We start from the raw sequence: 27,624 nt of genomic DNA, 5'->3' as shown, positions 1-27,624 counted from the left end.
CTAGGCGACTCGAGGAAGGAAGGAGGGAGGGCGGCGGTGGGGGTGGGGCGGGGAGGGAACATCCTGTCTGCGCCGGGTGCACCGCAGACAGCGCCGCGCGCCAGCCGCCCAGACGGCGCACGGGGCCAGGAGTGCCGGGCGCGCGCCTGGGGGGAGGGGCGCGCGCCAGACGACGGGCCAGGGGAGCCCTAGGGAGCCACTATAGGGCAGACGGCGCGCGCGTCCCCGAGGGGCTAGGAGCCGCGAGGCGGCGGCGGCGGCGGGCTTGCGCGCGCGGTGCCGCCGCTGGCTCAGTTCTCCTCTCCTCCCCTCCCCCTCGCCGCCCTCGCTCTCCCCCGGGCGGCCGGAGACGGCGGCGGCGTCTGCGGGAAGCCGTGTGTCTCCGCAGTGACGTGGGCGGGCCGAGGGCTCGGTGACGTCAGAGGGCTGTGTGTAGCGATGTGTGTGGGGTTCGGAGCGGCGCCGGCACAGCCAAGGGGAGCGGGCGAGCGGCGGCGGCGGCGGCGGCGGCGGCGGCGGGCACAGGTGCGGCCTCGGCTCGCGGGGCGGGGTGGGGGACGCGGCGGTAGGCTAGGGGCGCGCGGCTCCCGGGGTGCCCGACGGCTGCGCCGGGCGTCAAGGGGAGTTAACAAAGCTCGTCGGGCTTCCTAGGGTGCGGAGGCCGTAGTCGGGGGTCCGGATGCTGGGTCCCGGGTGGGGTCGGGGCCACGGGGGGGCGCGGGCCAGGTGTCCTACGGTGGATCATGCCTCGCTTATCCCGAGTGATGGGCGCGGGCAGGGGCCGGGTGCTGCACTTGACTGGACCCGTCGGGACCCCGAACCCTGGACGCCCGTCACTGTCCCCTTCCGATTCCCCCCGCCGCCCGTCTGCGCTCCGCGGGGATGCCCTGGGCTCGACCCGGTAGGTCGGCGCTCAGCGACTGGGAGGTCCCGGCTCGTTGCCCCTCCCGCCCGCTGACCCCTCTCTCCTCTGTCCGGGGCAGGCGAGGGGAGGTGCAGCCTTAGGGGTGCTCGGGTAACACCCGAGAACTTCCCGGGGAGAGGGTGCGCGGGGGATTTCCACAGTCCTGCCTGCGGCCCCCTTAGCGGGGCGGTGTTGAGAGGGCACCGGGGTGTTCCGACACTGCGGGGGGGGCGGGGTTTGGGGGACTCCTTTTCCTCCACTTCCCACTACCCACTTGCAAGCCTGAGGCGTCCCGGGTGCCTTGCCCTCCTCTCCCCGCCTCCGCCTCGGGTTTAAGGTGGGTGAGTGGCTTTGCGTGGGCCGAGGATTTCAGGGTTTGAGGGCTCCCCATTCTGTCATGCCTCCTGCCCTCTTCCTTGGCCTGCGTAGGCTGAGGTGTTCCTGTGGTGGGCGAAAGTCAGTACGTTGGCTAGTGGCCTTGGTACTTAACCCTTTGGGTCTGTTTTAAGGTAAATTGCTTGGAGTTTGGCTGGCAAAAATTTCTGTTTACTGGATTTTTTTGCATTTTCTCTCAAGAAGGAAGTGGAAGAAGAATCTTTGCTTTTTCCCTCTTCCTCCATTTGCATTCTTTGTGAGGTCTGTCTGCCTTGTGCTTTTTGTCCCGGATTAGTCTTATTCAAGGATGGAGATTCCCAGGAGTGGAGTCTATAGCTTTTGGCTTCCATTAAGCAAATTCGCTAACCTTTTAAAGGGAAAGTTAATTTTTGCCTATAGTTATTCCAGAAAATAACGTACACTGACCAGATGAATTATGCACTTAAGATTGTGACTTTCGTGTAGTAGATGTGTTATAACTGGTATTTGATTTTTAGATGAAACTGGTGGGTTTTTCTGTTTGTTTTTTAATTAAGAGATGAAGTAATAGGTTATTTTAGTTAAAATATATTATTTTAATTAAAATCGCATAACTGAGAAAAAACCTCTAGTACTGAGTTTTGGGTGAGATGATCTGCTTAAGGTTTTTCCTTTTCTGGGTTGGAGTAACCCTCTCCCTTTTGAGGGATATTATTGCTCCCTTTACTCATTTGCCAAATTGCTTTTCTATTTAAATGAAGGTACTTCTAATTAACTGGTGTTAGATTTAAAGAAATCACTCAAGTGTCACCTTTGGTAAAGTGAACTCAGTTTAAGATTAAGAAACTAGTTTCAAACTGACCCTTTGGCCTCTGGAACAAATTCAAATGTAACTCTTCCCCAACCCCCTTCTCTTCCAGATTAATTAAAAGAAGAATGAACAGTAATCCTTGAAGATAACTGGGCAGATTTTTCTTTAGGTTTCATTTTTAATCACAGAAATTCAAGTGGATTCAGAGTCTCTTGTTACTGGTGTGAGGGTTTATTCAAGCCTTCATTTTGTTCACACAGACCAACAGATCATTTTTAGAGAAGATATTCCTGCCCCCCCCCCCCCCCCCCCGCCATTTTTTTTTTGTGTCCTTGGTGCCAAATACTAAATTTGGGTGCGTAATTTTGACACGTGATTTTTGACACAAGCATAAACTTTTTGGGTGTTGTGCCTAAAACTAAACCAAACTGTTGCATTGAACTTGGACATCTTGAATTGAGAGAACTGGTAACTTTATTTTAGTACATATACCTGAAGATTTAAAAAAAAAAAAGTTTCCTAGGAGGTGTGCCTCTTAAAATTATTCGTTGTTATTAGACATAATTTTTTTATAGTACTGGCAGTACTTATACTGAAGTATTAGCAGAACCAAACAAAGTTGCAAAATCTATTGAGTAGTGTAGGGATATCTCTTTGGAAATTTAAATTTTCTTTGAGAATAAGTTACCATAAGAATTGGTACACATTAATTCTCTCTCTTAAAATAAGCAACTAAATAATAATGCAAATTTCAGACTTACTTGTTTAACACAATAGTTTTTAGCAATGGAAAACCTACAGGCAAATTTTTCCTTGGTTCAGAGCTCAAATAAAAAATTGAATGGGATGGAAGATGATGGCAGCCCTCCAGTGAAAAAGATGATGACAGACATTCATGCAAATGGAAAAATGATGATAAACAAGTTGCCAACAGTAAAGAAGGAACACTTGGATGACTATGAAACACCAATGGAAACCGACGAAGAGCATGTCAAGAGGACCTGTGCCTCGGTGCCTGAACCTTTACATTTAAATCCTAGTTTGAAACATACTTTGGCACAATTCCATTTAAGTAGTCAGAGCTCTTTGGGTGGACCAGCAGCGTTTTCTGCTCGGTATTCCCAAGAAAGCATGTCACCTACGGTATTTCTGCCTCTTCCATCTCCTCAGGTTCTTCCTGGTCCACTGCTCATCCCTTCTGATAGCTCCACAGAACTCACCCAGACTGTGTTGGAAGGGGAGTCTATTTCTTGTTTTCAGGTTGGAGGAGAAAAGAGACTCTGTTTGCCCCAAGTCCTAAATTCTGTTCTCCGAGAATTTTCACTCCAACAAATAAATACAGTGTGTGATGAATTGTACATTTATTGCTCCAGATGTACATCAGACCAGCTTCATATCTTAAAGGTCCTGGGAATACTTCCATTCAATGCCCCATCCTGTGGGCTGATCACATTAACTGATGCACAAAGACTATGTAACGCTTTATTGCGGCCACGCACCTTTCCTCAAAATGGTAGTATACTACCTGCAAAAAACTCATTGGCCCAGTTGAAGGAAACTGGCAGTGCCTTTGAAGTGGAACATGAATGCTTGGGCAAATGTCAGGGTTTATTTGCACCCCAATTTTATGTTCAGCCAGATGCTCCATGTATTCAGTGTCTAGAGTGCTGTGGAATGTTTGCACCCCAGACGTTTGTGATGCATTCTCACAGATCACCGGACAAAAGGACTTGCCACTGGGGCTTTGAATCAGCCAAATGGCATTGCTATCTTCATGTGAACCAAAAATACTTGGGGACACCTGAAGAAAAGAAACTGAAGATAATTTTAGAAGAAATGAAGGAGAAATTTAGCATGAGGAATGGGAAGAGGACTCAATCCAAGGCAAGTTTTTTTTTTTTAATTAGCAATTTTGAACACTGGTAATGGTGTACTTTGAAATTGTATATTTAGAATATAACTTAAAGTATTACTGCTCATTCAACAACAGCAAAAAATACTGATCTGTATAATATGTTTGTATTACACGTTTTAGGCTGTTAAGTGCTTCCTTTGTGTGTTCTCATTTGATGTTCCAGACAACCTGCTGAGAGAAATGGGATTATTCCCATTTTACAGATAAAGAGAATGAGGCTCAGAGAGATCACGTGACTTTCCCAACCTTATATAAGCAGGGAGTGGAGGATTTGGGGCTTTTTTCTTGAGTCCGCTTTCTTTTTCACACATTTTGCCTTTTGATGACTGAATCAGTTGTTTTCTTAGGACTCTTAATTTACACTTTGTTCTTATCTCCATTTGCAAATGGTGTATAGCTAGCCAAAACAATTCTGGTGATGGGCTCCAAACAGCATTTTTCAGAGGTATATTTAGGATTTCTGACATTGTTTCTGTAATTGAATATTCAGACTTCATCAATATTGGAAACAAATGCAAAAGACAGATTGATCTGAAGACTTTGTGATTCTGGTCTGCAAGATTTTTTTAAAGAGGAATAATTAAAAAAGTTATGACAGCTAGAATACAGATTATTCTAGATTAAATAAATATGAATATAAAAACTTATCAGCAAAGAGATTTTAAAGTTATTATTTTCTCACTGCATTATTTGGTAGGCTAAATGAGTATCTTTATTCCAAGAGTTTGAATACCTAGCTAATAAGATTTAGGCTATTAAATATTCAGTGTGTGGATCTGGTTTTAAAATATTTTCCTACTTGAATAAAATCAGTATAATAGCTAACGCTGTTAAAACGTACCAAGCATTGTTCTTGAACACTTTTACACACATAATTTTATTTTATTGGTACCACAAAAAAGGTGGCTATATTTCATCATAAAAATCTAATCTTTCCACTGTTAATTAGCTTTTATTCCTTGATATAGTCTATCTTTTCTCCTTCACAGAAGAAATGAATGAAGTGTACTGAATGACTGAAGGTTATTTATAGCAAGACTAGAACTTAGACCAGAACCTAAGGTTTAGTGTCCTGTGCTTCAATACGGTATCTTTCCCTTTGGGGAGATTTAGTTTTCCCAATAGGGAAATTTAGTTACAATGTAGTTCTAAGACAATAATTTGCTTCTGAAGCCCAGTGAAGATACTTTCAGACTTGAATTCAGGGTAGTTTGCTCCTTGCTGAATCCAAAGCATCAGTACTTTGAAATTCCTCACCTGTGGCTACTAGATAAGTTTATATTGTTCTGGTGCCATTATTAACTGATTTTAAAGCATAGCTGACCTCAAGCCAGTTCTCACGTTGTTGGACTTGCTTACAACTGGCCTGGTCACAAGCTGAAGATTGTGCTTATTAGAATTGTCTATATTCTCAAAATGTGGAATGCCCCCCCCCCTTTAATATTTATGGTATTTTGCCCTAACCTAACTAGAACTCTTATATGTCCATAGGTGGCCACATTATTTGCCAGATGTTCTTGGTCTGATCTTGACTGCTCTGACATAAGCATTTTGGGGATAAATTGCTTTGCCTAATGTTCCTGCTCTGTGTTTGTGAGAAAAAAATACCTGAGAACCATGATAAAGGTTAAAAAAAAAAGGTGATGAATTTACTTAACTGAAACTGAATGTGCTAGGGTTTGGTTAAAATTGAAACCGTGCTTCATCTGGATGTAGTCCTTTTATTGTATCAGAATTTATTAATTTGAATTCAGTTTTTATTTGGGGAAGATGTGAGATTTTTTTTTTTGCCGTCTTTTTACTGTTATTTTTTGCAGTATTTGCTACAATGTTTTTGGCATATTTTGGTATTTTTTCTAATTTAATGTGAATTTTAAGCAATTTAAGAGAATTTAAGAAAACTTTCAATAAACCTTTCAGAAAGAAGTTTGGGGGGAGTTCATGTATAGTGATGTGTGCTTGCCACTTCACATTTTAGAAATACGTTCCTCAAAACATGTTAAAGTAGTTCTTTTTTGAAGTTTAGATGAGAGACCAGTCCGAGATGGGTTGTATGCTCCTGGCTGTGTAACTGATAAGACATTCGAATCAGGAATTGAATACAGGTCTTCTGACTTGAAGTCTAGAAATTTTCACTACTTTTCCCTAACGCACACCCCATAGCAGAAACTGAATTTTGAGAAACATTAACTTTTCTTGTCAACTTACCTTCGTATGATGGTTCTTAAGCTCTTTATTAACTTTTATATAGACTCAGACTAAGGTCTTTTACTGGGAAGGGCGTAAGGAGAAGGTCCTTTGACTGGGAAACATTTTTCATTATCTTCTGTGAGTCATTGAATTGGTTTCCCAACAAACCAAATAGATCCAGAGGAAGCTCATTTTAAAAAGTCAAAATAGACTTAAAAAAAAATTAAAGAATAACCTACCGTATAGCTCAAGGAACTCTGCTCAATGTTAAGTAGCAGCTAGGATGGGAGGAGAGTTTGTGGGAGAAAGGAAACATGTATATGTATGGCTGAGTCCCTCTGCCACCAACTTGAAACTATTAAAACATTAATCAGTTATGCTCCAATATGAAACATAAAGTTTAAAATGCTTAAAAAAGAATATACTAAATATATTAAGTTCTTATCTAAAGGTCTTTAGGTTTAATATGAACACTAATGTAATTGGGTATGTTTAGCTAAAGAGTAGTTTTTTGGCTTTTAAAACCCCCCCTCAAACTCAGTAGGCAATTGTTTGAAATGTAGCAATTGTTTGAAATGTAGCAACTGTTAAATTATTTCTAAGGATGAAAGTTATATTAATAATGGTTACCAAACTATTTGCAAAACTATATTGACTTTGCATAGTTAGAACTTAGATGGGAGAAATAAGTGGGATATGGTCAGTGTTCTAAGTGGAGAACTGACTATTCTTTGCAGACACCAAAGATAACAGTATTTTGAACTCTTTCTTAGGTCACCACAAAAAATAATACTTGATATTAGATCTGCCTAGCTTGCTTTGCAAAATGGTGTTATGAAAACTAAACTACCTCTTCATATCATTTCTGTTTTTTATGTTTTTATTATTAAAATGATTATAGTATTTTACAGTGTGCAAATATATGCAAGAATATAATTTTTGATTATTTTCCAAGCTTCCAGTGTTATTTGATCTAATTCTGATTTTGTTGAATCTTATGTTTCTATCTGGAAAAAGGTTTGCCAAGCAAACTGATCATTTGTAAATAAAATTTGAAGGGTAATGTTTACTTTGGATTATTTTCAAGCACATTAGAAAAACCTATTTGTAGTCAATTGATAAGATCTTTATAGGTGATTCTTTCCTGTTACAGCATGTGGCCAACAATCTCCAGATCACTAAGTAAAGATGATTTATGCCCTTATTTTTTTTTAGGAGTTAAAATTTAGGTTTCTAGCATTTAGACTTGACTGTAAAATAGTATAGTGTTTATTCCTACATAGGGAAAAGGCCCTATGAATTATCTGTGATGCGAATAGATTACCTAAAGATATCAACTTAGAAGTTTTCCTCTTAAAGTCTATTCAACATTTCACTTTTTTTTTTTAGTTTTGCCTTTTACTTACAGTTCATTTCTGTAGAGGTCATTTGGAATAATAATACTACAGAAATTTTCTCCCCTCTTGTAAGCTATTTTTGAGAGCTCCTTTTGTTTAGGAAGTGTGTTTCTTAGTACAAACCTAAATGAGGGAAGGAAATACACTAGAGAGGATAGGTAACTACAAGAGTTGTGTTGGGACAAAATATGTAACAGTAATAATTGTGATAGACTTGATGGTAATTTGTTACATCAGAGGCATAGTTTGCATTTTATAATTAGCATAAACTTTTATCAAGTGGTGGTAAGGTCAGAATCAAATGAAGTATTTGTGCTCATAGAAGGGACCAGTATGAATATTTTTGTCTGACTTCTAAAATTAACAACTATCTTAATGGGTTTAGAGAGTCCCATTTTCCCAGAATTTAGTCTAGTGCTTGGCATGTCAGTTATTCAGGGAAAAGGAAACTTTTTTAAACTGAACAAATTTTTAAGAAACTACCCTGATTTTAGAATAATTGGGATTTTTTTTTTTGAAAAATGATGGTTTAACCCTTAATAAACATATAATTTGCAAGTAAACTATTGAATAAGACAACTGATCAAATGAGGAAATGGATGTAAAAGTATTTTCAAAGTTAAGAGTCTAGAAACATAGGATGATACTTCAAACTATGATTGAAATATTTACTAATATGTAATTTTGGATTTTTCCTTTCCTCACTTTTGATTTTTCTAGAATTATCTGAAGATATTTCTAAGTAAGATAACTGAGTATTGGGCTCAAATGTATCTCACATTAATTGTTTGTACACAGTAATTATATTAGTTGGATATTTGTTTACTTACCAAAATGAAGTTTGCAAGAAGAAAGTATAAAACAAGTTTGTTATAAAATATGTTATAGGGACATTTCAGTGGAATCATTAGAATGGCTTTGGGAATAGTGCCCCCTTATGGTTTAGAGATACAGTCCGTTCATTTTTATCATTAAAAAATGGTAGAACTTTTAAAAATGTTAACATTTTTAAAAAGGCTTCTGATAAAAAACTTCATCCTTTTGGTCTGAGAAATGTTGAAAAACTTCAAGGAAATCAAGTCTCCTTAAGAAACTTTGAAGAAAAGGGATAGGGCTGAATCAGTGCATAATCAGCCAATAGTGTTCTCGTAGCTATACATATGTTATAATTTATGCCAGTTGAGAATAAGGAGGAAAGCAAGAATTGGATAATTTTAATGCCTTTAGAATTCTGAAAGCAGAACATATGGAGCCAGGACTCAATTTGATCAAGTAAAGAGGTAAAACTAGTTTGGGAATATGTATTTTGTCCATGTGTAAAATTTGGCTCTTTTGAGGTTTCATGTATGTTACATGTACATTAAAGTAATGTAAGGATTTTATTTGACTACAAAAAACCTAAAGAATATATAATTAAACCTTAACCATTTTTAAGGGTGTGGTTTAGTTCCATCACTAAATAAAGTATAGCCCCATGTTAAGGCAAAAAGAGGAATGAACAGGACAGGTGTAAAGTTAGTTTCCCTGCAGGGGCCAAGATGGCCCATTCCAGTATTCTTGCCTGGAGAATCCTGTGGATGCAGGAGCCTGGTGCACTGTAGTCCACGGGGTTGCGAAGAGTTGGCCATGACTGAAGTGAATGAGCACACAGACACACAGTTAGTTTAAAACTCATTTTGATTCAGAAACTTAGAAACGGGTCACAGAAGCGTGTGTGTAAAGACTAGCTGGAGGCTCCCTAGGGCAGGCATTCATCCTGTAGTTTCTAAATGTAGAAGGTGGTAGATGCTTAACAAAGGTTTGGATAAAACTGAATGAAAAGTCTTACTAGCCATAGAAAGCTACCAGTGATTTTCAAGGAGGAAACAGTTTAGTTTTAAAGCAGTACAGCATTTTGATTTTATTTATTTGTGGTATTGAGTTTATTTTACGATTTCAAGTAGCCTTAAAAGTGTGTATTTTGAGTATCTTATGAGGTGGGGACAAAGAATACAAAAATTAAAGAAACTTAACTAAAAATCGCTTTGGTACATAAAAATAAGGCTTTTACTCCTTTTTGAAAAGGTTTTTTGGTGTGATTATGGAAGCACTATAGGCCCATTATAATACATCCTAAAAACAGTGCAAAGAAGAAAACAGAATTTTCTCATCATTTCACCATGGAGTGATAACCACCATTGGAATTTATTTATTCCTGTATATCTGTAATGCTTTGTATTACAGATCTGTGCAAAATCATCTGTAGAGTGCACTTGTTAATTTAGGACTGTTAGTTGAAATAATACATTTGGACAAACTGTAAAACTTGCACTTAGAGCAGTAGTCATCAACTTGCAGTTTTTCATCTATATACCCTTTCCCGTCTGGGGTTCTCTGAGGAGAGTTAAGCCCTTTAGAAAGATTGTATATAGTACTGTTCTAAGTACTTTGGAGAGAAGTTAATTTAATGCATACAGTGGAAACTTTGCAGAATTTAGGCTTAATTCTCTTGAGAACCTCAGTTGAGAAGGATGAGGGGATGTAAAGGAAGTCAATTTAGTGGGTCATCAGCACTTTAAAAATACATGAAATAGAGTAAAATTTTAAAAGTGCAATCCATTGCACATAGTAAAATAATTTACATTTTGATGTTAATTTACATTATTTGAAGGTCAAAATAATCTTAGTTTTTTAAAAGCATATATCCTGAAATGGGATAGAAAAGCAAAGCCTTACATTTACATAGATTAACTTTTGACAGATAGTTTAGTGAAAGGATGTATGTGACACGTAAATTTTCAAATAATTGCAATATTAAGTGAACTAGACACCATAGCATTCCACTGTAAAGAAGTTAATTTTTTTTAAGTCCCAGAAATTAACACGATTTTTATCAGTTTGTTCGGATAGAAAAGGAAGTGATGTCATGCTACTGATTTTTACATGTCTTTGTTTCCATGAAAGATTTAAATGATAATTGCACATACGAATGTGAGCCTTTGCTTTTCCTGTGAGAGTTTTTAAGCACTTTAAACCTAAAATTGGCTTTATGAGGTAGATGATACAATTTTGTAGTGTTGAGTAGCAAGAGACATTGCTGATTGCTGCTTGTTGTGGTTGTTGCTTAGTTGCTAAGTTGTGTCTGATTCTTTGGGATTCTGTGGACTCGCCAGGCTCCTCTGTTCATGGGATTTCCCAGGTGTGGGTTTCAATTTCCTTCTTCTGGGGATCTTCCCCATCCAGGGATCAAACCCACATCTCCTGCATTGGCAGGTGAATTCTTTACCACTGAGCCACTGGGGAAGCCCATGATTTCCTGCTGCAGATCATCTTTGATAAGTTAGTGGAAGTTCTTAGATCATATTGTTACAGGTTGATTAATAATTACAGTTAATCATTACAGTGGTTATTTTTACAGTGAAATGAGGCACAAAACTAAGCCTTAAAATCTCTTAAGTACCTATTGCTACCTTGTAACACTATTCCTAGTTCAGTTGTTGAAACACTCATTCACAACATGTTGAAAGTATTGAGGAAACCTGATCCTATTCTGAGAGATTCAGTTTCTTTCAGTAAGAGTATGTTGGCAGCTGTCTGATAGGGTGGTAGGGTGTCTAGTGTCCTGAAATCATTTATGGACCACTTGAACGACAGAATGATCTCTGTTCGTTTCCAAGGCAAACCGTTCAATATCACAGTAATCCAAGTCTATGCCCCAACCAGTAACGCTGAAGAAGCTGAAGTTGAACGGTTCTATGAAGACCTACAAGACCTTTTAGAACTAACACCCAAACGGATGTCCTTTTCATTATAGGGGACTGGAATGCAAAAGTAGGAAGTCAAGAAACAGCTGGAGTAACAGGCAAATTTGGCCTTGGAATGTGGAATGAAGCAGGGCAAAGACTAATAGAGTTTTGCCAAGAAAATGCACTGGTCATAGCAAACACCCTCTTCCAACAACGCAAGAGAAGACTCTACACATGGACATCACCAGATGGTCAACACCAAAATCAGATTGATTATATTTGCAGACAAAGATGGAGAAGCTCTATACAGTCAACGAAAACAAGACCAGGAGCTGACTATGGCTCAGATCATGGATTGCCAAATTCAGACTTAGATTGAAGAAAGTAGGGAAAACCACTAGACCATTCAGGTAAGACCTAAATCAAATCCCTTATGATTATACAGTGGAAGTGAGAAATAGATTTAAGGGCCTAGATCTGATAGATAGAGTGCCTGATGAATTATGGACAGAGGTTCGTGAGAGAGGGATCAAGACCATCCCCATGGAAAAGAAATGCAAAAGAGCAAAATGGCTGTCTGAGGAGGCCTTACAAATAGCTGTGAAAAGAGAAGTGAAAAGCAAAGGAGAAAAGGAAAGATATAAGCATCTGAATGCAGAGTTCCAAAGAATAGCAAGAAGAGATAAGAAAGCCTTCCTCAGCGATCAGTGCAAAGAAATAGAGGCAAAGAACAGAATGGGAAAGACTAGAGATCTCTTCAAGAAAATTAGAGATACCAAGGGAATAGTTCATGCAAAGTTGGGCTCGATAAAGGACAGAAATGGTATGGACCTAACAGAAGCAGAAGATATTAAGAAGAGGTGGCAAGAATACACAGAAGAACTATACAAAGAAGATCTTTACCACCCAGATAATCATGATGGGGTGATCACTCACCTAGAGCCAGACATCCTGGAATGTGAAATCAAGTGGGCCTTAGAAAGCATCACTATGAACAAAGCTAGTGGAGGTGATGGAATTCCAGTTGAGCTGTTTCAAATCCTGCAAGATGATGCTGTGAAAGTTTTGCACTCAATATGCCAGCAAATTTGGAAAACTCAGCAGTGGCCACAGGACTAGAAAAGGTCAGTTTTCATTCCCATCGCAAAGAAAGGCAATACCAAAGAATGCTCAAACTACCGAACAATTGCACTCATCTCACACGCTAGTAAAGTAATGCTCAAAATTCTCCAAGCCAGGCTTCAGCAATACGTGAACCGTGAACTCCCAGATGTTCAAGCTGGTTTTAGAAAAGGCAGAGGAACCAGAGATCAAATTGCCAACATCCGCTGGATCATGGAAAAAGCAAGAGAGTTCCAGAAAAACATCTGTTTCTGCTTTATTGACTATGCCAAAGCCTTTGACTGTGTGGATCACAATCAACTGTGGAAAATTCTGAAAGAGATGGGAGTACCAGACTACCTGACCTGCCTCTTGAGAAACCTGTTTGCACGTCAGGAAGCAACAGTTAGAACTGGACATGGAACAACAGACTGGTTCCAAATAGGAAAAGGAGTACGTCAAGGCTGTATATTGTCACCCTGCTTATTTAACTTATATGCAGAGCACATCATGAGAAACGCTGGGCTGGAAGAAGCACAAGCTGGAATCAAGCTTGATGGGAGAAATATCAATAACCTCAGATATGCAGATGACACCACCCTTATGGCAGAAAGTGAAGAGGAACTAAAAAGCCTCTTGATGAAAGTGAAAGAGGAGAGTGAAAAAATTGGCTTAAAGCTCAACATTCAGAAAATGAAGATCATGGCATCCGGTCCCATCATTTCATGGGGAATAGATGGGGAAACAGTGGAAATAGTGGCAAACTTTATTTTTTTGGGCTCCAAAATCACTGCAGTTGGTGACTGCAGCCATGAAATAAAAAGACGCTTATTCCTTGGAAGAAAAGTTATGACCAACCTAGATAGCATGTTGAAAAGCAGAGACATTACTTTGCCAACAAAGGTCCGTCTAGTCAAAGCCGTGGTTTTTCCAGTGGTAATGTATGGTTGTGAGAGTTGGACTGTGAAGAAAGCTGAGCGCCGAAGAATTGATGCTTTTGAACTGTGGTGTTGGAGAAGAGTCTTGAGAGTCCCTTGGACTGCAAGGAGATCCAACCAGTCCATTCTGAAGGAGATCAGCCCTGGGATTTCTTTGGAAGGAATGATGCTGAAGCTGAAACTCCAATACTTTGGCCACCTCATGTGAAGAGTTGACTCATTGGAAAAGACTCTGATGCTGGGAGGGATTGGGGGCAGGAGGAGAAGGGGACGACAGAGGGTGAGATGGCTGGATGGCATCACTGAGTGTGGATGGACGTGAGTCTGAGTGAACTCCGGGAGTTGGTGATGGACAGGGAGGCCTGGCAGGCTGCGATTCATGGGGTTGCAAAGAGTCAGACACGACTGAGCGACTGAACTGAACAGAATGTCTTAGTATTATACATAATAAAAGGAACATGATAGGGATATTTGCTTTATACCTAAGGAATTATTGCTTAACAGTGTGTTCAGTCATGTATCTACTAAGGTTACTAACAATTTATGTTTGGCTGTACAACATAATGTGTATTTAATATGCATTATATTTTACTTAATGTTAGCACACCATTATAGAAGGATAGACTATGAAATTTACCAGTCTGCCAGTCCTTATATATACTGGCTTATAAATACCAAAATGTAAAAATTAATTTTTGTCTTTCTAAATTCTAATTTAAAAAATTCTTTTCCCACATATTACAAAAATTTAATCCAGATTTTTTTGAGGGGAACTTTTAAAATCCCATCAATACTGAGATATTGTTTTGATTACTTTAGTTCATCAATGTTTGTCATTAGGGTTAAAGATCACAATATTAATCTGCAACTATAATTAGAAACTAACAGTGCCACCTAAAATCAAAGTTTACTACTGAAGATAAGTCTGGGAGTTTTAAACGGTTTTTGTCTTATTTGTCTATATTTTTTTTAGTGCAAATTGGAATGTATATGTACTAATGGTGCTGAGTGGATGCAATTGCTTTTGTTACTAAAAAGTGATGACAGAAATACTTATTGGTCTTTTTGTAAATGAAACCAGGTTCTCTATATTATTTGTCATTGTGAGACTAATAAGCATTGTACCGAAATACAGTAGTTCTTTATCAGGATACCTGATTATTAAAAGGTCATGTATACATAACACAGTAAGTTGAAATTTAGAGAAACTTTGTGTAAAACATTTTCTAATATTTACTTAGTTAGAATTAATTCTTCTACTATACATGTTGGACTTGTTTAAATTTTGCTTTCTTAGCTGTATTTGTTGTTTTATGACTTAGAGAAAGAACTTTCAGAATGAAATCATGCCTGAAATTTTTCTTATGTGTTTCAGATGAGGATGCCATCTGTTCATTTTGTGGTAGATAATGATGGGGAAGTTGAATGATAAAAGTATTTTAAAATGTTAAGGCTCTAACTTGAGCTACTAAGTGATCTATTTCTTTTCCTTGCCAAATAATGTAATATAGTCTGTTTTAGTGTTCAATTACTTGAAGGGAATAAATTATCCTCATATTGAAAGGTAAAAGAAAAGGCAATACCTGTGTGCATCTTGGTGTCTCATTTTTATTCCTGATCAGTAGTAGCATTACTGCTGTGCCATTTAATTATACTGTTATTTTTTTGAAGACCTAATTTGTATGTTGCCACAAATGCAGAATAGATGAGAAAATCTGGCATGACTGTGAATGTTCTGTTGTGTTCTTTTCTTAATTGTTTTTAACACGCAGTTAGGATAATTTGTTGTCAATGTGTTTATGGCTTACCACAGAATAATAGGTAAAATTAACTCCCAACATTTTATCATGGTTAGTGTTGTGCATTTCCCCATCAATTATATCATTTAATTTGTAAATCTGATCTCTAAAAATGCACCCAGAGACAGTTGAGATTCTTCAGCACTTCATGGAATAAAGGGGTATTAGTAAATGTGAAAGAGACTAGTAGCAGAGTAACCTTAAAAGGGGCCACCCTGGGAATTTAATGAGCTACACTGTCATTCAGAATTCATTCAACGAATATTTATCGAGTCCCTACTGCATTGCCAGGTGTGGTGCTAGGTACTGAAAATACGAAAGTAATTAAGACAGTCCTTGACCTCAAGCTGCTACTTAAGCAGAGGCCAGATAACCACTCCATCAGTTTTGTAGAGGAAATTCAGACATTTGCTAGAGGACTGCACTAGATGGTCTTAAAGGTAGGTTTTTTTTAAGAACCCCCTCCTCTGGGTCTCTTTGTGGGTAGGTGCAAGAATAGGAAACAAAGATCAGAAACAAGAGAGGGATGGGTGTTTAAATAGAAACGAATGTGCTAACAGTTATTTAAGGTGGCATTTGAAGTTTAGAGATGTCATAAAAGCAAAACTATACTGAGTTTGGATTATGAATAAAAAAGTAAAACTTATACAAACTTATCAAGCTACAGAATTTTGAAATGAACATGATCAAAATTGAGTCAGATTTGAGGTCAAGATCTTTGGCTGAAGAAGTTTAGAATTTTGTTATTCTGAAGATTTAAAATAAAATCTCAGCTATCCATAATAGGAAAAACTTTTAAATATAAATATCAATTTTAATAGTTTTAATTTAAAAAATCTGGAAACAGTTGATTTCTTGGGCAGTAGAACATCCAGGATGTCTCAGATATAAAACTGATGTAAAGTGGAGCTTTCTTTATTTTCTAAATAATGAATTTAACAAATGACCTCTAAAAAGGAATTTCTCATTTAATTTGAGCTGATCTTATATTTCATTGATTTGTTAGAATGAGCTTTTGGTGTTCATTAACACCTCTTTTATTACAGTGTTAGGGTGAAAAATGTTCTGCCTAAATGAGTTTTCTGGATAATGAAACTACTCTTCTCAGCACTGTGTCTTTTTTAAAAACTTTAACATTTTTTCAAATCTAAAATGTCAAATACTTTTCAGTCTGAGTGTATGTATGAATATGTGTGTATATGGTATACTGCTTATAAATATTGACTATAACTATGTCATATTGACTCAAGACTTCTTAAACATTAGATACTCTTTTGGAATAAGGATAGGGAACAGTTGAGATATATTGTTTTTCCTAGCCTATGTATGAGAAAGCCCTCAGATTGCCTTGCTTTTTGAATCAGTTTTTGTGTTTGTGTCTTGTAATTCTTCTCTCTCTTTAGGCTATCAGCTGGCACCTGGTATCTGTCATTTAGTATTTCTGTTGCCAGTCGTCAGTTCCCCTTCTAATTTATGATAGAACTAAGCTATAGGCTGAGAAACTATGTGAATAAATGATTGTTGTATTTTATAAATAAGCAGTTGATTTTGCCCCAGATCCTGAACTTCTTTAGAACACTTGACCAGGATTGTGAAGTTTTAAAACAAATTCTACTCTGTATATAGAGTCTAGAGGCCCTCACTGAATACTCACCTCTTAAATCCTTTCAAAATATTCTTCTTTTCCGTATAGTCTTATGGCCTTGTTAGTCTTTTAAATTCTTTGCCCAGTAATTCTTAGCAAAATGTTGATCTCCCAATATGTGTATGTGGGGGGAGGGGAGACATGTAAAACAAACCAAATGAGGAAGTTAGTAACCACAGGTTATTTATTCTTTCTCAGTTTCTGAGCCTCAGTTTTCTGATCTGTAAAGTGGAGATAATTGTACCTACTTAATAAGCTATTTGTTAGGATTAAGCAGGATATAAAGTTCTTATCGTGAACTTTGAGGTAGCCAGTTACCCTCTCCTTTTCCTTTATTTACAAGGCTAAAAAAGAGCTTTTCATATTTATGATAAAATGCGGTTTACTGATAAGTGTTAGCAGACACAGTGGTTTCAAAATTTGGCAAAGTATTGTTGTAGGATGTTAATCTAATTTAGTATGCTGAGAAATACTATAGGGATGGAGGGGGTAGGTTATAGCTGATTATAGTAGCAAGAAGAGTCAAAACTTATCAATGCTGTACATTTGTAGAGTACTATTATTTAAAGTGGATTTTTAACACAGATTCCATAAGTATGATATTTGATGAAATCATTTCTGGTAGTCCATGTTAATATACATGCTGAAGCTGTTCTTGTGATGAGGGAGTTGATGTCTCTCTGAGTTTTAAGTGACTAGACCTGGTATTTTAAAGAAAGACTGCCCTATTCGAAGATGATTCTCGAATTACATAATTCTGTACTAGTCAGTGTTCTCCAGAGGCAGCCTACAGCTCTGTCGAATACGCATCTAAGATTGACCATCATATCTTCCTTCAATAAACTTTTCCACTTCTACATTTTTCTACAGATAGATACACCGCCAGGAATGGAATTGCAGTCATGGTATCCAGTTATAAAACAGGAAGGTGACCATGTCTCTCAGACACATTCATTTTTACATCCCAGGTGAGTGGGTATTAGCTTGTTCGTTCCTTCATTCAATATCTATACAGCAGGTGCTTTTCTAGGCTCTGGGGATTCATTATATCATTTTAGGTTTGTTTTTTTTTTTGCTAATCCAGGGAATGAATTTGAATAGGTTGAATATTTGAATTAACTTTTTTTGTATGTTTCTATGTTTTTTCCTGGAAATACGTTATTTCCTTTTTGCCCTAAAGTGGAAAATATGAAAGTTTAAAAATTTTCCTTACTTCCCTTCAAGAGGTAAACCAACTCTCCAAGAGTGCAGTGTGCAACTTTGGTTTTTTAAAGTGAACCTTTTTTGGAACTTAGAGGTTTTCATAGTAGTCGCACCCCTCAAAATCAATGTTCATATTTTCAATAAAAATGCACCTTAGATTATAAACTTTTTATTTAAAAAACCTAGACTTTTATTTGCTGCTGTAGATAAAAGCAGCATTTATCTCCTCAAGCACAGTTACGGAGACTCTCAATCTTACTTACATTTATATAGTTCCTTCTATTCCTTTTACATTTGAAATAAACTTTGGAGCAGTATTAAACCTGTCAGTTTTCTTAGCAGGATACTGAGTTTTCACCCTCAGAATTCATGTAATTGGTCAAGAGGGACAATATATATGTCCTATACAAAGAAAATGTAATATAAGAGGAGATTATTTAGAACTTAGAGGATAAAGTGTTAGGTCACTTAAATGGTTGCATCTTTTGGCTAAAGGTTAAGCAGATTATAGTTAATCATATGGTACTTAAATATCTAGCTCAGATTTGTTCCATGTCTCTCAGATGATCTCTTGGACAATTTTATGTGAGCTTTGAGCAAAATTGGTATTGGTGGTTATCCCTTTGATCTTAGTTTTGCTTGATTTTATTATTGCTGTTTTATCAAATTAAGTAGGAAATATCAAAGTATTTTCAGAAGGTTGCCTGGTGGAGTCTGATCCAAGGAGGATAGCCCAGTAGCTGGGCATTGTTCAGAACACTGATTGTTTTCTTGATAAGGGAGAAGGGCCTTGGAAGCTGTTCGTTGGGGCTGCAGTGAATCAGGCCATAGCCATGCAGTGTGGCCTGAATCAGCCTCACTATAGCAAAGAGCAAGGACTCCTAGCTTTGGAGGGGTGGCTCACAGGGAAATGGTTCTCCAGAATATCATGTAGTCTGTTTTCTTTTGGCATAAACATTACCTACTGAGGGTTGTTGAACTGCTCTGTAAAGTACTTCATGGTTTTAGTTCTCATGAGGTTTTGAGGGAAGGAAAACTGATTTTCTTTTCAGTGCGTATCTTTTTACTGTTTAGAAACTACTTTTGGAAAATAACAGAAATATCCTCATAATTTTGCTCTTTGCTCAACTACTTACTGACATTTTCAAGAATTCTTTTCTAAGACCCTTATTTTCTGAATTGTTGCGTTATCTGTTTTGGTTAAAAAAAAATTGTTTAACTATAGAAATTGATGTTAATATATTTTTACCTAAATGTAATATGAACTTATTTTTTGTTTTCAGCTACTACTTATACATGTGTGATAAAGTGGTTGCACCAAATGTGTCACTTACTTCAGCTGTACCTCAGCCTAAAGAGGTCACAAAGACAGAGGCAAGCAAATCTATACCAAGACAGTCAGAGAAGCCTCACAGCAGTGGGAAACATCAAAAAATAGTGTCTTATCCAGATGTCTCACTGGAGGAACAAGAGAAAATGGATCTAAAAGCAAGTAAAGAATTATATAGCCATCTAGGTAAGGATTCAGAAATTACCTTTTTAAAATCATGTCGCTAATCAATATATTTATTCAGCATTTTCAAAAAGAGGGTTTCTTTTAATAAGAGAATTTTCCAGATAAATGAAGCTTATATCTTAAAAAAATACAAAACACCTTTCAAAACTCTGAAGTCTGGGAAGATCCCACATGCTGGGGAATAGCTAAGCCCATGGCCACAGCTGTTGAGCGTGTGCTCTAGATCCCAGGAGCTGCAGCTGCTGAAGCCTGCACGCCCTATAGCCAGTGCTCTGCGAGAAGGGAAACGACAGCAATGAGAAGCCTGCACGCCGCAATGAAGAGTAGCCTCAACTAGAGAAAAGCCCGTCTAGCAACGAAGAGCCAGCACAATAGATAGCCAAAAATGGATTAATAGAATTATCTTTAAAAAGTATATGATAATCTGTAAACATATTGAATAATTATGTTGTATACCTGGAACTAACAGGATACTGTTAATCAACTATGCTTCAATTAAAAAGGGAAAGAAGTGTACTAAGTGTAGTTAGGTATAGGACTCAGAGACATTAAGTTGTGGAATAAGCAAGGATTGAAAATGAATAGCTGTAGGAGCCAGGCAGATGGCATAAATGCAGAATGCTGGCTGGACATTTAAAAAAAAAGCTGCATAGTTACAGTGCCTTTTAAAATATGGTGGACCAAACAAGATATGTCTGCTCACATGCTGCCTGTGTTACCCTCTCTGTAGCTACAGAGTTTTGCCTACAGCTTAGGCAAATGTAACAGTTCAGCTTTCTCAGAGCAGTGGAAGAGTCCTTTGGTTATGTAATTGTTTTCATAGATAGTTGCGATTCTTTGGGGGGAGTTTGTGCTTTAATTTTGAGATTTTCCTTGGATTTAAGTATGGCAAAGAATAATTAGTAACATACCTTTATACCATGTTTGTATTATATTTCCTAAAGTATTCTAGAGGCTTTAAAAAAATTGTTGAGGTATAATTCATATACCATAAAATTCATCCTTTTAGACTGTACAATTGAGTGGTTTTTAGTAAATTCATGAAGTTGTGTAATGATCACAGTTAATTTCAGAACATTTCATGATCCTTAAAAGAAATCCTGTAATCCAGAAGTTACTCTTCATTCTCCCCTTTTACCAGCCTCTAATCTGTTTTCTGTTTTTATGGATTTGCCTGTTCTAGGCATTTCATATAAAATGATTGTACAGCATGTGGCCTTCTGTTGCCTGGCTTCTTCCACTAAGGATGTTTTCTCAGTAGATGTTATAGCATGTATTAGCACTTCTTCCCTGTTTATGGCTTAGTAACTTTCTGTTGTGTGGACGGATAAGACCCTGTTTTGTTTATCCATTCATCAGCTGATGGACATTTGGATATGTCCACATTTGGCTGTTACGACTAATGCTGTTATGAACACTTAAGCACAAGTTTTAATATGAACATATGTATTTATTTCTCTTGGCTATATATTTAGGAGTGTAATTGATGGGTCATATGGTAACTCTATGTTTAATATCTTGAGGGACTGCCAAACTGTTTTTCAAAGCAACCATACCATTTTCATTTCTAGCAACGGTCTCTGAGGTTTCCAGTTCCTGCACATCTTTGCCAACAGTTGTCATTGTTTGTCTTTTGAGGAGAGCCATCCTCGTGGTTGTAAAGTGATATCTCATAGTTTTGATTTGCAGTTCTCCAAGTTGACTAATGGTACTGAATATCTCTTCATGGTTTTTTTGGACACTGCAAATCTCTCTCTCCTTTTTAATATTTGTTTTACTTATTTGGCTGTGCCAGGTCTTAGTTGCGGCACATAGGTAGGATCTTCAGTTGCATGCGCACTCTCAGTTGCAGCATGTGGACTCTAGTCCTCTGACCAGCAATTGAGTCCAGGTCCCCTGCATTAGGAGTGCAGAGTCTTAGCCACTGGACCACCAGGGAAGTCTGCATTGCAAATCTTTGGAGAAGTACCTGTTGAGATCCTTCGCCTATTTTTAAATTGGGTTGTCTCTTTATTACTGAGTTGTAAGAGTTACATGTACATTCTGGGTACTAGAGCCTTACCAGATAGAGGATTTGCCATTGTGTCTGTTGTCTTCACTTTCTTGGTAGTGTCCTTTGAAACACAGAAGTTTTAAATTCAGATGAAGTCCAGTTTGTTGCTACTTTGATTGCTTACTTTAGGTGTCATGTCTAAGAAACGATTGCTTAATCCAGTTAAGAATTTTAGCTCTAAAGTTTAAGTCTGTGATCCATTTTTAATTAATTTTTATATAAGATGTAAAGTTCAATCTCAATCATATATTTTTAATTAATTTTTATATAAGATATGAAGTTCAACCTCAATCGTATATAGATACAGTTGTCCCAACACGGTTGAAAAAGCTACTGTTACTCTTTGAATTGTTTAGGCCCCCTTGTTAAAAACCAGTTGCCTGTAAAAGTATATGTTTATTTCTGGATTCACTCTTTATGTCCGTACAACACACGGTTTTGATTTCTGTAGCTTCATAACAAGCTTTGCTATTGGAGATTGTGAGTCCTCCAACTTTGTTTTTCTTTTTCAAGATTACTTTGGCTATCTTGGTTTCCTTTTATTTCCATGTGAGTTTTAGGATCAGTTTGCCAAATTCTGCCACATAGCCAGGTGAAATTTTGATAGGGTCTGCATTGAAAAAGTAGATCAGTTTGAGACTACCATTTATAACAAAAATAACACGACTGGGTGGCTTATTCCATACACACTTACCCTTTCACTGTTCTAGAGGCTGGGAAGTCTTAAGATCAAGGCCCTAGTGGATTTGGTCTAGCAAGGGTTTGCCTCCTGGTTCATAGATGGCTGTCTTTTCATTATGTACCCAAATTGTGGGAGAGCTCTCTGGAGTCTCTTTTATAAGCGCATAAATCCCATCAAGGGGTCTCTACCCTTATGAGCTAATTATCTCCTAAAGGTTTCATTTCCTAATACCATCACTTTGGGGGTTAGGATTTCAGCATAGGAATTTTGGAGATCATGATACATCTTAATGATATTAAGTCTTCCAATCCATGAACATAGGATTCCTTTCCATTTATTTAGGTCTTTTATTTCTTTCAATGATATTTTATAGTTTCTGTTGTATAAGTTTTATACTACTTTTGTTAAGTTTATTCCTAAGTACCTTTATTATTTTTTTATTTGGTTATAAATGAAATTGTTTTCTTAATTTCATTTATGGATCATTCTAGTGACTTTTGACAGAGTGGTATTTATACTTTGTTACTTCTTTTTTGCCTTTGAAGATCCATCAGTCTCGAATAATTCTACCAGCAAAAAGAAACCTGAGGCTGCCAGTTGCAGCTTAGCCAGAGACACAAGCAAATCAGGAACTGACTGTGATGTTACAGCTTCATCTCCATTTCTTGTCAAAGATGTCACTTGTGAGGACGATAAGGGAAAAATCATGGAAGAAGTAGTGAGGACTTACGTAAAACAACAGGAAAAACTGAACTCAGTTTTACAGAAGAAGCAACAACTTCAGATGGTAAAACTGTTATTTAAATGATAGTCCATTGTGAAAAAATACTTTTGCATATTCTTCAAGATAAGATGCTGTAAATGTTTTAATATTGTTCAGTTTTATACTTATAAGAAATATTAATATACTTTTAAATTTTTAGAGAAAATAGTTTTTAAGATAGCTACTTATGTATAGAATTGATATGACACCTCAGTTTTGTAGTAGATACTTTCTGTCCTGTTTTTTTCTGAATTGAAAGGTTTAATGTGATAGAAATAAAGTAAAAATTATATTGTGACTCTTTAAATTACAGGAAGTTGAAATGTTGAGTAGTTCAAAAGCTATGAAGGAACTTACTGAAGAACAGCAGAATTTACAAAAAGAGCTTGAATCTTTGCAGAATGAACATGCTCAAAGAATGGAAGAATTTCATGTTGAACAGAAAGACTTAGAGAAAAAACTAGAGCAGGTAATGAAGCAAAAATGTACCTGTGACTCAAATTTAGAAAAAGATAAAGAGGCTGAATATGCAGCACAGGTAAGAATTACACAGTTTGTATAGTGTTGCCTTTTCAATGTGGAAATTGAAGCTGTTACTTTAATTTCATTAAAAAAAATTACTTTTTGTTAACTTGTTTCATTTAGGCTAGACTTCAAAATAGATAATTCTGTTAAACACAATTTTATGCTATATCATTCAAGATGATTGTTTGGATCTTAGTTGTTGCATTACTTTAAATTTTTATTGGATTTCTATAGTTTAGTTGTGCTAATTGCTAATCTCTAGCTATCTGAGTATCAATGTTATTTTAATGTAATACATGGGCTTTCAAATCAATGGCTTAACAAACATAAACTGTTGCCTACTATGTTCATAAGCCTTGGGGCAAAAGTGGATAGTAGCTCACAACTTGGGAAAGATGAACAAATAACTCCTAATCTGATCATGCTGTGGTAACAGGTATACCAGAGTATAAGGCATAATGAAAGTGTTCTAAGTGTTCAGTTCCCTGACCCTTTGTTTTGCCCTCATTTTAAGGTCATTTCAAAGTCAGATTAATAGTATTGGATATTCAAGAGATTATAATATGCAAGAAATAGTTCATTTTTGCAAAAATGATTTGCAAGTAGGTCTTTGCCATGATGTGAGAAGTAATGGGAAACCAAAACTGAATGGGAAACTGACACAGCCTTCTAAATCACACAGCTGGCAGAGCTGAGACAGAGACTGGACCATGCTGAGGCTGACAGGCAAGAACTCCAAGACGAACTCAGGCAGGAGCGGGAGGCAAGGCAGAAGTTAGAGAAGATGATAAAAGAGCTAAAGCTGCAAATTTTGAAATCATCAAAGACTGCTAAAGAATAGAAACCTTCAAAGAAATCCATCTGTGTGTTCCCAACAGGGTTTATTTTTATTTGTTTGTTTACTTTGGTAAATGGATTCTGAACAATTTATCTGCATGAAATAACGGCATTCTATCCATTTGTAGATCAGAGAAAGTGAAGAGATTATATATTAGTATATAAATTTTTACATTTTCCAACTGAATGAAAATGTATGTTTCTTTGTACTTTTCCTTTCAACCAGCTTCAAACCAATACTTTGCAGTTTCAACTATTAGATATGATGCCTATATTTCTAATGCAGTTTAACGATTGCATACTTTTTAAAAGCTGCATTGTGTGATGGAAAATAGTTTTGATCAATTTTGTTATCCATATTTTAGACTCAATTTTAGATACAGTGGTGGCTTCATATTTCATATATAGAGCTACTCAAGGAGTTGTCCATTTTTTTCATTAACAATCTCCTTTATAAGTTGAAAGTATACTCATTATTCATCTTGTGGCATGAATTTCCACCAGTTCCTTTCTATTTAATGTCTCCTGAGAGACATTTTGTCAGTAGAGGAATTTCATTGATGAAGTTATAGCACACCCCAAGGGAAAAGATAACATGCTTTCTTATACACTGCTGTTAAACTCAAGAACCAGTTATAATTAGATTTTCTGTTTAAATGTGGTTATATTTAGAGAAAGTTTTTTATGCAGCAACTTTAGAAGAGGGAATAAAATGTCATAATTTTTGAACTTTTGTTTATGTTGTTAATAGTGTTGTGAAAATATTAATGTACTTGAGAAAAACTGATACCATTGATGTACATCGGTTTCTATACAATCCATAATCCTCCTGTACAGTTTTTATATGTAGTTGTGGGTCTTACTGAAATTTATATAATGGATTTGTTTTCCTTTAAATTGTAAGATATTAAACACTTTGAAGGTTATTTTGGACTTTTATATGTTTAAATGTTAAGTCTTACCAAATGTGCATGAATGGACCATTTTCAATTATTATTTAATATCAAAATCAGGAATTTACAGTCAACTAGTAGTGTATGATAGGTTAATATAGGGAAGTTTACTTATCTGCTAGATAGTTTTTAGAAGACAGAAATTCCATAGTTTGGGGAGGGACAGCTTCTTCTGCACTTTTTTTTTTTTGCACAGAAAAGTCTATCATTAATGGCAAATTTCATGTTAGTTAATTCTTGGCTTAAAAGATACTAGGTAAAATTCTTAGTATGCATTTTTTAAAAGAAAGTTTCCTGAAGCTACCATTAATTGACATTATTATCCCATGAATTTAATTTTTATATTCTTGTGTATGGTACTATATGAAATTACTTGAGAGCTAAATTTATTTTATAAGTCAGCTAAAGTTAAGGTTATTTACTCTTCCCATCATAGATGATAGATGCTTGGTATAGAACTTCAAAAGTAAGTAGGTTATCATTTAACCAGTTATTTTCATATTTTGCTTAATGGTACTGATATAGTCTAAAAGAATTTTTGTACTTCCCAAAGTATAGTTTCTTTACTAAAGTATCATCTAAATGTGTATTTTCTATTTTCCATTTAAGTTTTACTGTGTTAACTCTGCAGTTCAATTGGTCAGTCCTTGGAATCTCCTTAAGGAAGAACACATGTTAAAATGACATACAGGAATAAATATTAAAAATGACATATGCTTCTAATACTTTTTATTTGCCTTTATCATCTGGAGAAAGAAAAACACAAAGATATTTTATGACACAGTTTCGTTTTAGTTGTGGGTTAGTTGCGTCACAGCTAAACTTTTGGGGAGGTAAAACTCAAGTCTGTATAATTTATTTTTCTATTTCACTCAAAATCTACTTATGTTATTTAGTTAAAATGATAAGCTATTGAAGTTTCAACTCAAAAACATCTAAAATAATTTGTTTAATCATTAAAATATGTTTTTAAAAATTCTGAGCATTGCTTTAATCACCTTTAAATTATCATAAGCTCTTAATTTATTAGCTTTGAATAAAGAACTATTTTTTCTAGTCCTTCACATAAGGGAAACTTGCCACATGAAATTGTATAGTCTTCATTTTTCAGAAGATACATTAATGTGCCATCAGTTTCTAACTTCTTTGAAAATAGTGTTTTGTTTTTTTTTAAGCCAATTGTAAATAGTATGCCTGTTCTAGATAAAAGTAATTTTAAGTTAAACTGTACAACATAGCTTGAAAGTATAGAGACTTTGTAATACTTTACAAGTGGCCTCTGCTAAAAATATCTTATCCACATAATTATTATTCTTTGCATGCTCATTTTGTGTGTTGGTTGTTAGCTTAAAGTTTGTTTTAATGTTAACTTTTGTGTGCCAACTCATCAGGCAAACATATTTTCCCTCAGACTTCATAATATTTTTCTTTTTAGAAAAAATATAAAAATATTTACTTTCAAAAGCTGTGTTAAAGGAATGACATATCAGAAATGCTAGAGCATCTTTAAAAGGAAGAAAAGATAAAATATTAGTTGACTGGGTGATGAGTTGATGTTAAATTTGAATGATGATAGTTTCTGTATTCTAAACTTGATGAGAAAAGGGTACCAAATCTATTGTAAAACCTGCTGTTATTGAGGAAGCTCTGAACAACCCTGGTTTCACAAATAACACTTTGAAAGAATTTGACCAATAATGTAAGTTTGGCTTGTCCTTTAGTTTTGTAAGGCATACTCTTTTGCTTGAATTTCTGTGTCCAGGAGAGTTTGGATGTTTTATGGTTCTTGAACTAATTTTATAATATATTTAATATATTACCAGTTGAGATATAAAATATAAAACTTGTACATATTGAATTAAAAACCAGTTGCTAAAGTAGGTGTAGTAGACTGAGTACAGTGATACTTGCAGGTTACCCATATGTTCTAGAAGTCATGACAGAACGACCGATTCATTTACACATCTTTGGTTTCTGTTTGAAGGAAAGTGAAATGATAAAGAGATTTGAGCAATATAATACATGGCTCAAAGTTATTTCCCTATGAGGAGTAGTAAAACTGGTGCTGAAGATTTTTGACCAGTTTCTAAAATTTTCTCCTCAATGACTTATGTTTTGATTGCTTAGGGGAGAATCCTTACTTTTATTTGCTCTTATGCATTTAATCCACACGACAGCATATTACAGATTAATAGAATGAAAAGTTGTGCTCATACTGTACATTTATTTCTGTGCTTAAAACTACTTGTTAGTTTTTATTGAAGCTGCCAGCAATAAGGGACACATTACTGCTGTACCATACATTGTGAGATT

At 36.6% G+C, this 27,624-nt stretch overlaps 2 protein-coding genes across 3 annotated transcripts; one reads left to right on the top strand and one right to left on the bottom strand.

The window, feature by feature from the left end:
• Positions 1-1,295, bottom strand: LOC138443160 (TMF-regulated nuclear protein 1-like). Its single transcript, XM_069595142.1, has 2 exons — positions 1,179-1,295; positions 1-570 (listed from the first exon to the last, which is right to left on the bottom strand). Exons 1-2 carry the CDS (start codon positions 1,293-1,295, stop codon positions 1-3), a joined length of 687 nt encoding a protein of 228 aa, XP_069451243.1.
• SKIL (SKI like proto-oncogene) lies at positions 50-26,290 on the top strand. Of its 2 annotated transcripts, none has more exons than XM_069579870.1 (7): positions 50-525; positions 2,179-3,953; positions 17,650-17,747; positions 19,266-19,498; positions 22,779-23,020; positions 23,310-23,465; positions 24,204-26,290. In XM_069579870.1, exons 2-7 carry the CDS (start codon positions 2,856-2,858, stop codon positions 24,360-24,362), a joined length of 1,986 nt encoding a protein of 661 aa, XP_069435971.1. In that variant the 5' UTR covers positions 50-525; positions 2,179-2,855; the 3' UTR covers positions 24,363-26,290. The 2 variants fall into 2 exon arrangements, with proteins under 2 accessions (XP_069435971.1, XP_069435962.1); XM_069579861.1 differs by having other exon boundaries at positions 23,310-23,534.
• The last annotated feature ends 1,334 nt before the right edge of the window (positions 26,291-27,624 follow it).

This window comes from Ovis canadensis, chromosome 1 (assembly GCF_042477335.2).
Source record: "Ovis canadensis isolate MfBH-ARS-UI-01 breed Bighorn chromosome 1, ARS-UI_OviCan_v2, whole genome shotgun sequence".
Taxonomy (NCBI): domain Eukaryota; kingdom Metazoa; phylum Chordata; class Mammalia; order Artiodactyla; family Bovidae; genus Ovis; species Ovis canadensis.
This window is presented reverse-complemented; position numbering and strand designations above follow the sequence as displayed.